At 43.5% G+C, this 13,158-nt stretch overlaps 1 protein-coding gene across 1 annotated transcript in view; it reads left to right on the top strand.

Annotated features, from left to right (window-relative positions):
* The window catches only part of gipc2 (GIPC PDZ domain containing family, member 2), a 55,699-nt gene extending 43,551 nt beyond the window's left edge, over positions 1 to 12,148 (top strand). Inside the window, exons 4-6 of the mRNA XM_055641307.1 lie at positions 5,768 to 5,877; positions 7,531 to 7,612; positions 9,827 to 12,148. Of these exons, the coding sequence (XP_055497282.1) occupies positions 5,768 to 5,877; positions 7,531 to 7,612; positions 9,827 to 9,978 (344 nt within the window). The 3' untranslated portion in view covers positions 9,979 to 12,148. The remainder of the gene's footprint in view (positions 1 to 5,767; positions 5,878 to 7,530; positions 7,613 to 9,826) is intronic.
* Positions 12,149 to 13,158: the final 1,010 nt, after the last annotated feature.

The following is a 13,158-nucleotide window of genomic DNA, read 5'->3' as shown; positions in this document are numbered from 1 at the left end:
TTTAAAGGCACTTGGACAGGTACACGGATAATAACGGTCTAGATGGTTACGGGTCAAATGCAGGTAAATGGGACTAGCTGAGACAAGGCATCTTGATCGGCATGGACGAGTTGGGCTGAATGGCCTGTTTCCATGCTGAATTACTTTTATTCCCTCCACCCCCCCCCCCCCCCCCCCCCCCCTTACAAAATGAGTTGTTCTGTGGCGAATACCTGTTGAATTACTCATACCACGGTGGGGAGAGTGAACAGAGACCAAATTGAGAAAGGAACAGATTTTTGTCTGATGTCGTAACCACCTTAACTGGGGGTCTCTGGCAAAGATTTTCATTTCTGTCAGTAAATACGTGAGCATTACTGTTCCTCAGGGAGGTTTGTGGATAATACTGGGTTTGTTTGAGTTGACGCACGGGCCAGGTCACGGAATTTCTCAACTTAATTTGGCCTTTGCGTACAGATGTTTTTCGTTGTGCAACCTCTCGATAGTTACTCTCCTCCCGTTTTGCTAAGCTTGTATGATGACTCCATAACTTTCAACATGATGTTAATAACAAATAAGGTATTTGAGTTTAGTTTATTGTCACACCGAGGTACACTGTAAAGCTTTTGTTGCGTGGTTTTCCCCGACGTGTTCTGATTTCCTCCCACATCCCAGTGATGTGTTGGTTGGCAGGTGAGTTGGCTACCGTAAATACCCGCTAGTGTAGGCGAGTAGTGAAAGATCAGAGGATGTTGATATTAGTAGAAGGTAGACAAAAATGCTGGAGAAACTCAGCGGGTAAGGCAGCATCTATGGAGCGAAGGAATAGGTGATGTTTCGGGTCGAGCCTTCTTCAGACAATTAGTTGAGTTTAGTTTATTGTCACGTGTATCGAGGTTCACTGAAAAGCTTTTGTTGCGTGGTAACCAGTCAGCGGAAAGACAATACATGATTACAATCGAGCCATTCACAGTGTACAGTGATTAATGTGACTATTGTTTAGTGCAAGATAAAACCAGTAAAGTCTGATCAAAGATAACCCGAGATTCTCCAAAGAGACCCAATGAGGTAGTGCACGTTATTAGGAAGAATAAGGAGACGTACAGCACCCTCCATAATGTTTGGGACAAAGACCCATCATTTTTTTTATTTGCCTCTGTACTCCACAGTTTGAGATTTGTAATAAAAAGAAAATCACATGTGGTTAAAATGGACATTGTCAGATTTTAATAAAGGCCATTTTTTATACATTTTTGTTTCACCACGTAGAAATTACAGCAGTGTTTACACATAGTCCCCCCCATTTCAGGGCACCATTATGGTTGGGACACAGCAATGTCATGTAAATGAGAGTAGTCCTGTTTAGTTGCATATCCTTTGCATGCAGTGACTGGTTGAAGTCTGCAATTCATACATCACCAGTTGCTGGGTGTCTTGTCTGGTGATGCCTGCATTGCAGCCATTTTAGCTTTTGCTTGTATGCTACTACCATCAGCAGTTGTATCATCAATGAAGATAGGTGAGCCAGTACATTCAGCATGCCCAGGACATAGCACCCCTACCACTGTGTTTCACAGATGAGGTTGTACGCTTTGGATCTTGAGAAGTTCCTTCTCTCCTCCATACTTTGTTCTTGCCATCACTCTGTTATAAGTTAATCATCGCCTCATCTGTCCACAAGACCTTTTTCCAGAACTGCGGTTGCTCTTTTAAGTACTTCTTGGCAAACTGTAACCTGGCCATCCTATTTTTTTGCGGCTAACCAGTGGTTTGCATCTTGCAGTGTAGCCTCTGTATTGCTGTTCATGAAATCTTCTGCAGACAGTGGTCATTGACAAATCCACACCTGACTCCTGAAGAGTGTTTCTGATCTGTCGGACAGGTGTTGGGGGATTTTCTTTATTGTAGAGGGAATTCTTCTGTCATCAGCTGTGGAGGTCTTCCTTGGCCTGCCAGTCCCTTTGTGATTAGTAAGCTCACCAGTACTCTCTTTCTTCTTAATGATGTTCTAAACAGTTGATTTTGGTAAGCCTAAGGTTTAGCTCGTGTCTCTGACAATTTTATTCTTGTTTCTCAGTCTCATAATGGTCTCTTTGACTTTCATTGGCACAACTTTGGTCCTCATATTGATAAACAGCAATAAAAGTTTCCAAAGGTGATGGAAAGACTGGAGGAAAGACTAGGCGCTGAGAGCTCTCTTGTACCTGCATTAAGGAGGCAATTAAACACACCTGAACAATTACAAACACCTGTGAAGCCACGTGTCCCAAACATTATGGTGCCCTGAAATGGGAGGAGACTATGTACGAACACAGCTGTAATTTCTACATGGTGAAACCAAAATGTATAAAAATTGCCTTTATTAAAATCTGACAATGTGCACTTTAACCACATGGGATTTTTCTATTACAAATCTCAAATTGTGGAGTACAGAGGCAAATAAATAAATGATGAGTCTTTGTCCCAAACATTATGGAGGGCACTGTATATTCAGAAAGTTAGAGGCTAAATTTGTTAGTAGAACACAGGTGTAGTTTCACAGTGCTAGAGACCCGGGTTTGATCCTGACTACGGGTGCTGTCTATGTGGTGTTTGTACGTTCTCGCTGTGGCCATTGTGGATTTTCTCCGGGTGCTCCAGTTTCCAACATATTCCAGGCTTGTGGGTTTGCAGGTTAATTCTCCTCTGTAAAATTCCCCTTAATGTGTAGGGTGTGAAAGTGGAATAACATAGAACCAGTGTGAATGGGTGATCGATGGTCGCTGTAGACCGAAGGGACTGTTGCCACACTATCACCTAAATGAAACTAAAGCAAAGTGGGAGAGCAGATGAGGCGCCAGAAGTTGGCACCTCTGACCGTGCCCTTCACGGAGTGCCAGTCTAGATTTTATTTTTGTGTTCAATGTTCTGCAGTGGAAACTTGAACCCACAACGTTCTGGGAAAACACAAGAACACCAAATTGGGCTGACATTGTAATGAGATTAAGGCCATGTGTAAATGATTGCATGTTCTTTCCTCCTAATGTGATGGGAGAGAGTGCAGTGCTGCAGATGGTAATGCATTACAGAGGCATGTGGAGCTGCAGGGTGCTACTGTGTGCCCAGACCTGTTGCCATTTTAAGCTGCCTATTGGCGAGCTAAGTGTTCAGTTGATCTAAATCTGCTTTGGAGCTATAGAGTCATAGACATACAGCATGGAAATAGGCCCTTCGGCCCAACTTCCCCCGCCGACCAGCTTGCCCCATATACACTAGAAGCATAGAATAGAATGCATTTTATTGTCATTCAAACAGCTTGGTTTGAACGAAATTGCATTTTCTAGTCAAACATTACAAAAAGAAAACCAAGACACACACTTAACACAATTTACACAAACATCCATCACAGTGAATCTCCAACACCTCCTCACTGTGATGGAAGGCAAAAGTCTTATCTCTTTCCTTTGTTCTTCTCCCGCGGTCCAGCAGTCCAACTGCAACATCAAGGCGAACTGGGGCTGCCTATGTTAATTGCCCCGGCGAGCGATGGTAAGTCCCGCGGCCGTTAAACCGCGCGGGGCGATGTTAGGCCCCGCTCCGAGTTGTTTAAACCGCGCGATTCCGGCAGGAGAAGCTGCCATTGCGGGAGCTCCGAAAAGTGGTCTCCCACCAGGGACCTGTGAGCTCCCGATGTTCCTGTCCACCGGGCCTGCGGCTGGAGCCTACAAAGCTCCGAAGTGGGGTCACATTAAGTCCCATCTGCCTGCATTTGGCCGATATCCTCCAAACCGATGATGGACACAAAATGCTGGAGTAACTCAGCGGGACAGGCAGCTTCTCTGGATAGAAGGAATGGGTGATGTTTCGGGTCGAGATCCCTCTTCAGACTGTGGTTCGGGTCTCCCCTCCAAACCTGAACCATCCTTGCATCCATCTAAATACTGCTTAAACCTTGCAATAGTACCTGCTTCAACTACTTCCTCCGGCAACTCATTCCATACCCCCACCACCCGTTGTGAGAAAAGTTACCCCAAAGGTTCCCATTAAGTCTTTTCTCCCCTCACCTTAAACCTATGTCCTCTGCTTCTTGATTCCCCTACTCTGGGCAAAAGACTCTGTGCGTTTATCTGATCTATTCCTCTCATGATTTTGTACACCTCTATAAAATCACCACTCATCCTCCTATACTCCAAGGAATAGTCCTATCCTGCTCAACCTCTCCCCATAGATAGACAAAAATGCTGGAAAAACTCAGCGGGTGAGGCAGCATCTACGGAGCGAAGGAATAGGTGACGTTTCGGGTCACCCGAAACGTCACCTATTCCTTCGCTCCGTAGATGCTGCCTCACCCGCTGAGTTTCTCCAGCATTTTTGTCTACCTTCAATTTTTCCAGCATCTGCAGTTCAGTCTTAAACCTCTGCCCCATACTCAGGCCCTCAACATCCTCGTAAATCTTTGCACAGTTTCCAGCCTGATAAACTATAATGTTTTATTTTTAATTGTCTACTGTACATCGTCTTGTTACTTGTGAGCAAAGTACCAAGGCAAATTCCTTGTGTGTATACATACTTGGCTAATAAAATATATTCAATTCAATTGACAACATCTTTCCTATGCTGCGGTGACCACAATACTCAACACAACAAAACGGAACACAATACTCCAAGCTGTCTTTAAAATTTCACTGTGGATGTCAACTTGGGGAACTGGCAGTTCAGGCCAAAGTGACTCATAGTTGAAGCAAAGCTCCTTGACTGGAATTGATTTATTTGTCTGTCAGATTTTGGCTCCATCTCTTGCTGCTGCACGGTCCAGGGATTAAAATTGGTATCTGCTGCGTGCTTTATTGAATCACCGTTGCAAGCTGCACAAATCATCAACGATTGGGTTGGCGCAACGGTAGAGTTGCTGCCATACTGTGCCAGAGCCCCGGGTTCGATCATGACAACGAGTGCTGTCTGTACGGATAGCGTGTGAGTGTGTGTGTGTGTGTGCAAGATAGTGTTAGTGTGTGTAGGGACCACTGGTCGTCATGGGCCAGAGGACCTGTTTCCGTGCTGCATCTCTAAAGTGAAGTAAAATCAATAATTACTGATTCTGTTCTATTCTGTTTTGCAGTTTGCACAATCCGCAGGCATTGCCACTTTTCATTTCACTGCACATCTCGTATGCGTATGTGACAAATGAACTTGACTTGACTTGTACTAAAAAGATTTACGGTAGACAAAAATGTTGGAGAAACTCAGCGGGTGAGGCAGCATCTATGGAGCGAAGGAAATAGGCAACATTTCGGGTCGAGACCTTCAGAAGAAGCCGAAACGTTGCCTATTTTCTTCGCTCCATAGATGCTTCCTCACCCGCTGGGTTTTTTTTTGTCTACCTTCGATTTTCCAGCATCTGCAGTTCCTTCTTAAACAAAAAGATTTATGGATGATTCTTACCCAACCTCGAACCTCTGGATCACGTCCCATTCCAGTGCCTTGAGTACAAAATGCCATGAGCATTCTTCATCACTCTGAGGGGGAAATCTGCCATTAGTGGAGCCATTTTGCAGACGAAATGTTCTAAAATGAAGTTGAATTTATTATGGGTACACAAAAAAGCTGGAGAAACTCAGCGGGTGCAGCAGCATCTATGGAGTGAAGGAAAAAGGCAACGTTTCGGGCCGAAACCCTTCTTCAGACTGATCGGGGTGGGGGGGCGGGGAGAAGAAAGGAAAAAGGAGGAGGAGACAGCAAGGACTAACAAATTTATTATGATATATGATTATAAATACAAATTGAATTTATTATGTCCCCCTTCTCTCAGATGTGATTGAACCCCGATCACGAGGAAAGCCAGGGGGTGAGGGCAAGATCGGCACAGGAAGGGGAACACTACGATTACGTTCGAAGGGACCTGCAACTGTGGAGGAATTGGTAAGTGGGAGAGAATGGCGTGTTCTACGGAACAAGGTTTACCTACATTCTCTGCCTCAGTATGTACTTGCATACTGAGGCAGAGAATTCCACAGACTCGCAACTCTCTGTGTGAAAAAGTGTTTCCTCATCTCTGTTCCAAATGGCTTACCCCTTATTCTTAAACTGTGGCCCCCGGTTCTGGACTCCCCCCAACATCGGAAACATGTTTCCTGCCTCTAGTGTGTCCAAACCCTTAATAATCTTATATGTTTCCTATATGCTTATATGTTGGATAATGAAGAGGATTTCCAAAGTCTACAGAGTTATTTAGGCCATTTGGAAAAATGGGCTGAAAGATGGCAGATGGAGTTTAATGCTGATAAATGTGAGGTGCTACACCTGGGCAGGACAAATCAAAATAGGACGTACATGGTAAATGGTAGGGAATTGAAGAATACAGTTGAACAGAGGGATTTGGGAATAACCGTGCATAGTTCCTTGAAGGTGGAATCTCGAATAATGGCCTACTCCTGCACCTATATGTTTCTATGTTTCTATATAAGAGGGTGGTCCCCTCTTGGTATGCTAGAAATCAGAGCATTGAGTATAAAGCTGGGATGTAATGTTAAAATTGTACAGGCATTAGTGAGACCAAATCTGGAGTACGGGGTACAATTTTGGTCGCCCAATTATAGGAAGGATGTCAACAAAATAGAGAGAGTACAGAGGAGATTTACTAGAATGTTGCCTGGGTTTCAACAACGAAGTTACAGTGATAGGTGAATAAGTTAGGTCTTTATTCTCTGGAGCGCAGAAGGTTAAGGGGGGACCTGATAGAGGTCTTTAAAATGATGAGAGGGAAAGACAGAGTTGATGTGGACAAGCTTTTCCCTTTGAGAATCCATTCCAAGAGGACTCTTCAGAATCCCCTTGGAACTAACAGGGGCACACATTTAACTCCCTCTTAAGGTATAGGTAGCCAATGAACTGGCCTCAACTACCCTTATGGTATGAGTGCAGGCAGGTGGGACAGGGACAGATTCACCACTTGTAGGGCTGGCTGTTTCCGTGCTGTAAAATGGTTATATGTTTCAATAAGATTTCCTCTCATCCTTCTAAATTCCAGAGTATACAAGCCCAGTCACTCCATTCTCTCAGCATTTGACAGTCCCACCATTCCGGGAATTAACCTTGTAAACCTACGCTGCACTCCCTCAATAACAAGAATGTCCTTCCTTTAATTGGGCGTCAAAACTGCACACAATACTCCAGGTGTGGTCTCACTAGGGCCCTGTACAACTGCAGAAGGACTTCTTTGCTTCTATACTCAACTCTTCTTGTTATGAAGTTCCTTATTTTTCTTATTTGTGCCAGTTCCCCATAGCCCTCATTTCCTTTATTTTATTTTTTCTTTCAATTACTAATGCATCTCCACCGCTCAGACTCTTGCCAAGATTTTCCTGCTGTTTCTGCTGTCTCGATTTGTTCCTATTAACAATCATGTTCACTGCACTTCAAAGAGAATGAATTGGCTGCAAAATGCTTTGTAAAATCCTGTGTTTGTGAGCGGTGCTAATCTAATGAGGGTACTTTGTTTTTTGAAACAAATGTGTCGATCTATCTTCATGTCAAATTTGTTGATTTTCATTCTTCATTAACTTTTATCAACAGCCTACTGAATTTGAAGAAAAAGCCATTAGTAAAGTGGACGACCTGCTAGAAAATTATATGGGTATAAGGGACACAGAACTCGGTGAGTTTATTGATATTTATATCATGCGTAAGTTTAGTTTGGTTTAATTTAGTTTATTGTTACGTGTTCTGAGTTACAGCGAAAAGCTTTTTTGTTGCTTGCTATCCAGTCAGTGGAAAGACTATACATTATTACAATTGAGCGGCACGGTGGGGCAGTGGTAGAGTTGCTTACTCACAGCGCCAGAGACCAGGATTTGATCCTAACTACGGGTGCTGTCTGTACGGAGTTTGTACGAACTCTCTGTGACCGCATGGGATTTCTCCGGGTGCTCCGGTTTCCTCTCACGTCCCATAGACGTGCAGGGCTGTAGGTTAATTGGATTCTGTAGGTTGTCCGTAGTGTGTAGGATAGAACTAGTGTATGGGTGATCATTGGTCGGCGTGGTTTCGCTGGGCTGTAAGGGCCTGGTTCCACGCTGTATCTCTAAATTAAACTAAATATCAAATCAAGCCATCCGCAGTGTGGTGTAGAGGTTTAAAGGAGTGCAGCGATTGTAATGAAAAATAGAAAACCCACTCAGTTAAATTTCAGTTTAGTTTATAGTCGCGTGTACTGAGGTACAATGAAAAGCTTTTGTTGTGTGTTAACCAGTCAGCAGAAAGCAATACATGATTACAATCAAACCATTTACTGTGTACAGATACATGATAGGGGAATAACGTTTAGTTCAAGGTAAAGCCAGCAAAGTCTGACTACGGATAGGTCCGAAGGTCATCAAAGAGGTTGATAGAGTAGTTCAGCGCTGCTCTCTGGTTGTGGTGGGATTATAATCATAGTGTTTCAGTGTGGAAACAGGCCCTTCGGCCCAACTTGCCCACACTGGCCAACAATGTCCCAGCTACACTAGTCCCACTTGCCTGCGTTTGGTCCATATCCCTCCAAACATGTCCTATCCATGTACCTGTCTAACTGTTTCTTAAATGACGGGATAGTGACTTTAATCTACATATAGATTAAGCCAAACAAATTGGTAACAGTGCTGAGGATGAGGATTTCCTGGAATGTATAGGGGATGGGTTTTCAAAACTGATAGGTAGAGGAACCGACTAAAGGGCAGGCCATCCTATACTTGGTATTGGGTCATGAGGAAGGATTAGCTAGCGATCTTGTTGTGCAAGGCCCCTTGGACAACAGTGACCATAATATGGTGGAATTCTGCATTAGGATGGAGAGTCACACGGTTAATTCAGAGACTAGAGTCCTGAACTTGCACAAAGGAGATTTTGACTATATGAGACGGGAATTGGCTCGGATAGACTGGCTGATTATACTTAAAGGGTTGACAGTGGATATGCAATGGCAAAGATTTTTTGGCAAGAGTCTGAGCGGTGGAGATGCATTGGTAATTGAAAGAAAAAATAAAATAAAGTAAATGAGGGCTATGGGGAACTGGCACAAATAAGAAAAATAAGGAACTTCATAACAAGAGAAGTTGAGTATAGAAGCAAAGAAGTCCTTCTGCTGTTGTACAGGGCCCTAGTGAGACCACACCTGGAGTATTGTGTGCAGTTTTGACGCCCAATTTGATAAGACCGCATGGATGAACTCCAGAAATTGTTCATCCCTGTCTGGCGACATCCCTTGTTCGACGTCCCAAAATGCAACACCTCACACTTCTCTGTGTTAAATTCCATCAACCATTCCTCCGCCCACCTAGCCAATTGATCCGGATCGTGCTGCGATCTTTCACAACCATCTTCACTATCTGCAAAACCACTCACTTTTGTATCATCAACAAACTTGCTAATCTTGCCCTGTATGTTCTCATCCAAATCATTCATGTGGGTGACAAACAGTAACGGGCCCAGCATCGAAACCTGAGACACGCCACGAGTCACAGGCCTCCGTTCCGAGAAGCTGCCTTCCACTTGATAACAAGTTGCCTGATAACAGCTGGGACGAAGCTGTCCCCGAATTTGGTGGTGTGTGTTTTCACACTCCCGGGACCAGGATGCAGAGAATTACCTGGCACATCTTGGAGCCTCTTTTATTGACTCTTATCTTTAAAAAAAAAATAAAAAATAAATAAAAAATTTGAAATTTGAAGTAAAATTGCCAAAGTACTGATCTTCTTGGTCAGCATGGACAGTGGGTGGAAGGGCCTGTCTCTGTGGTGTGTGACTCTGTCTCTAGGACGGTTTTCAACTATGTTCCGGGCGTTATACAAGCGCACGCTTTGGTTAAAAACCTTCTTTTCCGCTTTCCTTTCAGCTGCAACCATGGTCGAGGTCGGCAAGGACAAGAAAAACCCGGATGAATTTGCAGTGGCACTCGATGAAGCGCTGGGCGACTTTGCGTTTCCAGACGAGTTTGTTTTTGATATTTGGGGAGCAATAGGTGATGCAAAGAAGGGAAGACTTTAGTGCTGACACTTCAATAGGGATGAATAGGCAGCGTTTTGAAACTCTTCATTGATTATTCCTTTTTTAAAAAAAAATGTCAAATGGACTCTGCAGCCTGAATAGCAGAGTGAGCACATTTTTAATTGATGTGTTCAATTTGTCCTGCGAGTTCATCGAAAGAATATCCAGTAAACCACAGGGTACCACCCTCACCCTCTGCCACTATCTTCCCACCGGTTGTTGGGTTAAAGGCAAGCTTATCTTTATTAATCTCACACTTTCCCGACAGGTCTCGATAAACTATTGATTGGTTTACCGTGTCTGTTTCACCCTGGTTACCACTAGAGAGCAGTGCGAGATGCTATCATTAAGGCACACGAGACCCATGTAAACCTTGATGGCTATTTATCACTGGGCAAAGTGTAGTAAAAAAATTCGAGAAAGGTTTACTTCAGTGAATAATTAAACAACAAGCCCAGTTAGAAGCGAAGGCCTGTCGAAGCGTAACTGTGAATATAGAGCGTTTTAAAAATGTATGCCACCCCTGGTTAATTTTGGTGGTAGCACTAAGGAGATGTAAAGTGTGTTGCTCATGTTGGCAGTTCCCATCAGAATCCTAAATAAAGCAGGCACCAATATACATCACATATTATAAATGGTATCGGACCAAAGATTTTCTAAGAATGTTTCCCCTCAACCCAGTGGTGGTTTTGTCTATTTTTTAAACATGTGGGCCTAATGTATCTGATCTTCGTACAAAGAAATGCAAGCCAAAAAAAGGTGTTTTTATAACTAGTCTCGTTTTCTAAATTTGAATGCCTTAATTTGATTTACCATGGTGTGCCTGATAGCATGTGGTTTTTAGGAGCAAATTGCTTGGTAATTTTTGGGGATGATTGGTACCAGGGCAGTCGATTAAACTAATATTGGATAGGATTTCTATTGTTAGTAATAAATCTCGCACCTCCCGTTTTGGGTTCATTTAATCTGTAAATACACATTGCCCATTGACTTGCCTGAATGTAGGTTGGAGTTTAATTGTGGCAGTTGTGGTTGTCGTTACCTGGGTCGATGTTCTTGTCTGAACCACCTACCCCTTCCACCAATTCAAGAGCCGGCCTTTGATACTCAATGGTGAAGACTCAGCCAGGACTTCCCAAACAGAACCATTTTTATATAATCCTTGATCGGTGAGTCAAACTGTATAACTTTTTTCACTCATTGCTTGGGGAAAAAAGTTGACTTCACTTTTTAATGCGTTGTGCACTCGATTATAATTAACGAGATTGCATCGTGCATTGGATGTCCATAATCGTAAACATCTTTATTTATTTAAACTCTTTCGTTCTACATCCTGATGGATTTGTGTTGTTATTGCTATGATTTTTTTCAATATGGTATTGGTTCTTAATACATTTTTTATATATCTTATAACTCTAACTGTAGCTTAAAATTAATCTTTTACCTCAAAAACCGTTCTCAAAAGAGCATCCAAATTTGGTGTCAATGTTAGGGTCTGGGGTGGTAGATTTTTCTGAAGTGGTCCATGCTACATTATTGAGGTGTGTTGCATAGCCCCATGCATCTCTGGGTGTGTGGCATAGCCCCATGCTACATCTCTGGGTGGCCTACGTATTGGGTCTGGTGTGGCCCACTCTACATGTAGAGGTGTATGATGGCCAAAGTATGTACTCGAGTCACAGGTATATGTGGTTGGAGCTACACCAAGCCATAGATATAATGCCACAAACATTCCCATCATGACCTATTGATGCCTGGAAGTTCACCGGCCAAGGAGGCATCACCTGCCATCTCCACTCCTCCACCAATCTGTCCAAATTCGCACCTTACAAATAACTGACTTGGAGGGCGGGTCTAATTCATGATTCAAAATTTGGATGCTTGAAATCTTATGGGATCAAAACACAGCAAACTTTCTTCTGCACTTTCAATAAAAGGGAAAAATAGTTACTCCCAGTGAAAATGACTTCCCGAGCACTGATTTATTAAGCGTACGCAGTGCAAATGGAGCGTCATAACTGGGCTTCGAAAGGCCACAAAAATTATAATGACTACTTTGCCGAAAGCAATGCACCTGTATTGAACTACTGAAAACAAGAAATGATTTACACTACATCATGTTAAAATGCCTTCTGTAAAAATTGTTTTCTATTAAAGTTTTTTTGACAAACCGCTGTGTTCAATTGTTTTGTTGTTCTGCATGAAAGATTTAACCAACGACCAGGAAACAAACTACTGTAGGTCAGCATGGTGGCGCAGCAGTAGAGTTGCTGCCTTACAGCGCCAGAGACATGGGTTCAATCCTGACTACTGTCTGTACTGAGTTTGTGTGTTCTCCCCATGACCTGTATGGGTTTTTCTCTGGGATCTCCGGTTTCATAGAAACGTAGAAAATAGGTGCAGGAGTAGGCCATTCCGCCCTTCAAGCCTGCACCACCATTCAATATGACCATGGCTGATCATCCAACTCGGTATCCTGCACCTGCCTTCTCTCCATACCCCCTGATCCCTTTAGCCACAAGGGCCACATCTAACTCCCCCTTAAATATAGCCAATGAACTGGCCTCAACTACCTTCTGTGGCAGAGAATTCCAGAGATTCACCACTCTCTGTGTGAAAAATGTTTTTCTCATCTCAGTCCTAAAAGATTTCCCCCTTATCCTTAAACTGTGGCCCCTTGTTCTGGACTTCCCCAACATCGGGAACAATCTTCCTGCATCTAGCCTGTCCAAACCCTTAAGAATTTTGTAAGTTCCTATAAGATCTCCCCTCAATCTTCTAAATTCTAGCGAGTACAAGCCGAGTCTATCCAGTCTGTCTTCATATGAAACTTCCTCCCACACTCCAAAGACATGCAGGTTTGTAGGCTAATTGGCTTGGTATAATTGTAAATTTTCCCTCGTGTGTAGGATAGTGTTAGTGTGCGGGGATCGCTGGCCGGCATGGACTCGTTGGGAAGAATGGCCTGTTTCCACGCTGTATCGCTAAACTAAACTCAGCGGGCCAAGCAGCATCATTGAGGGTGGACAGGAATTACCGATGTTCTAGCTGAAGACCAGGGTCTGAACTGGAAAACAGAATAGCACAGGACCAGGCCCTTCAGCCCACAATGTCCTTGCCGAACATAATGCCAACTCCTCTGTGCCTTCACATAATCCATATCCCTCCATTCCCTGCACA

Source organism: Leucoraja erinacea, chromosome 10 (assembly GCF_028641065.1).
Source record: "Leucoraja erinacea ecotype New England chromosome 10, Leri_hhj_1, whole genome shotgun sequence".
NCBI classification, from domain to species: Eukaryota; Metazoa; Chordata; class Chondrichthyes; order Rajiformes; family Rajidae; genus Leucoraja; species Leucoraja erinaceus.
The sequence above is the reverse complement of the archived record's forward strand: the minus strand, read 5'-3'. Positions and strand labels throughout refer to the sequence as shown.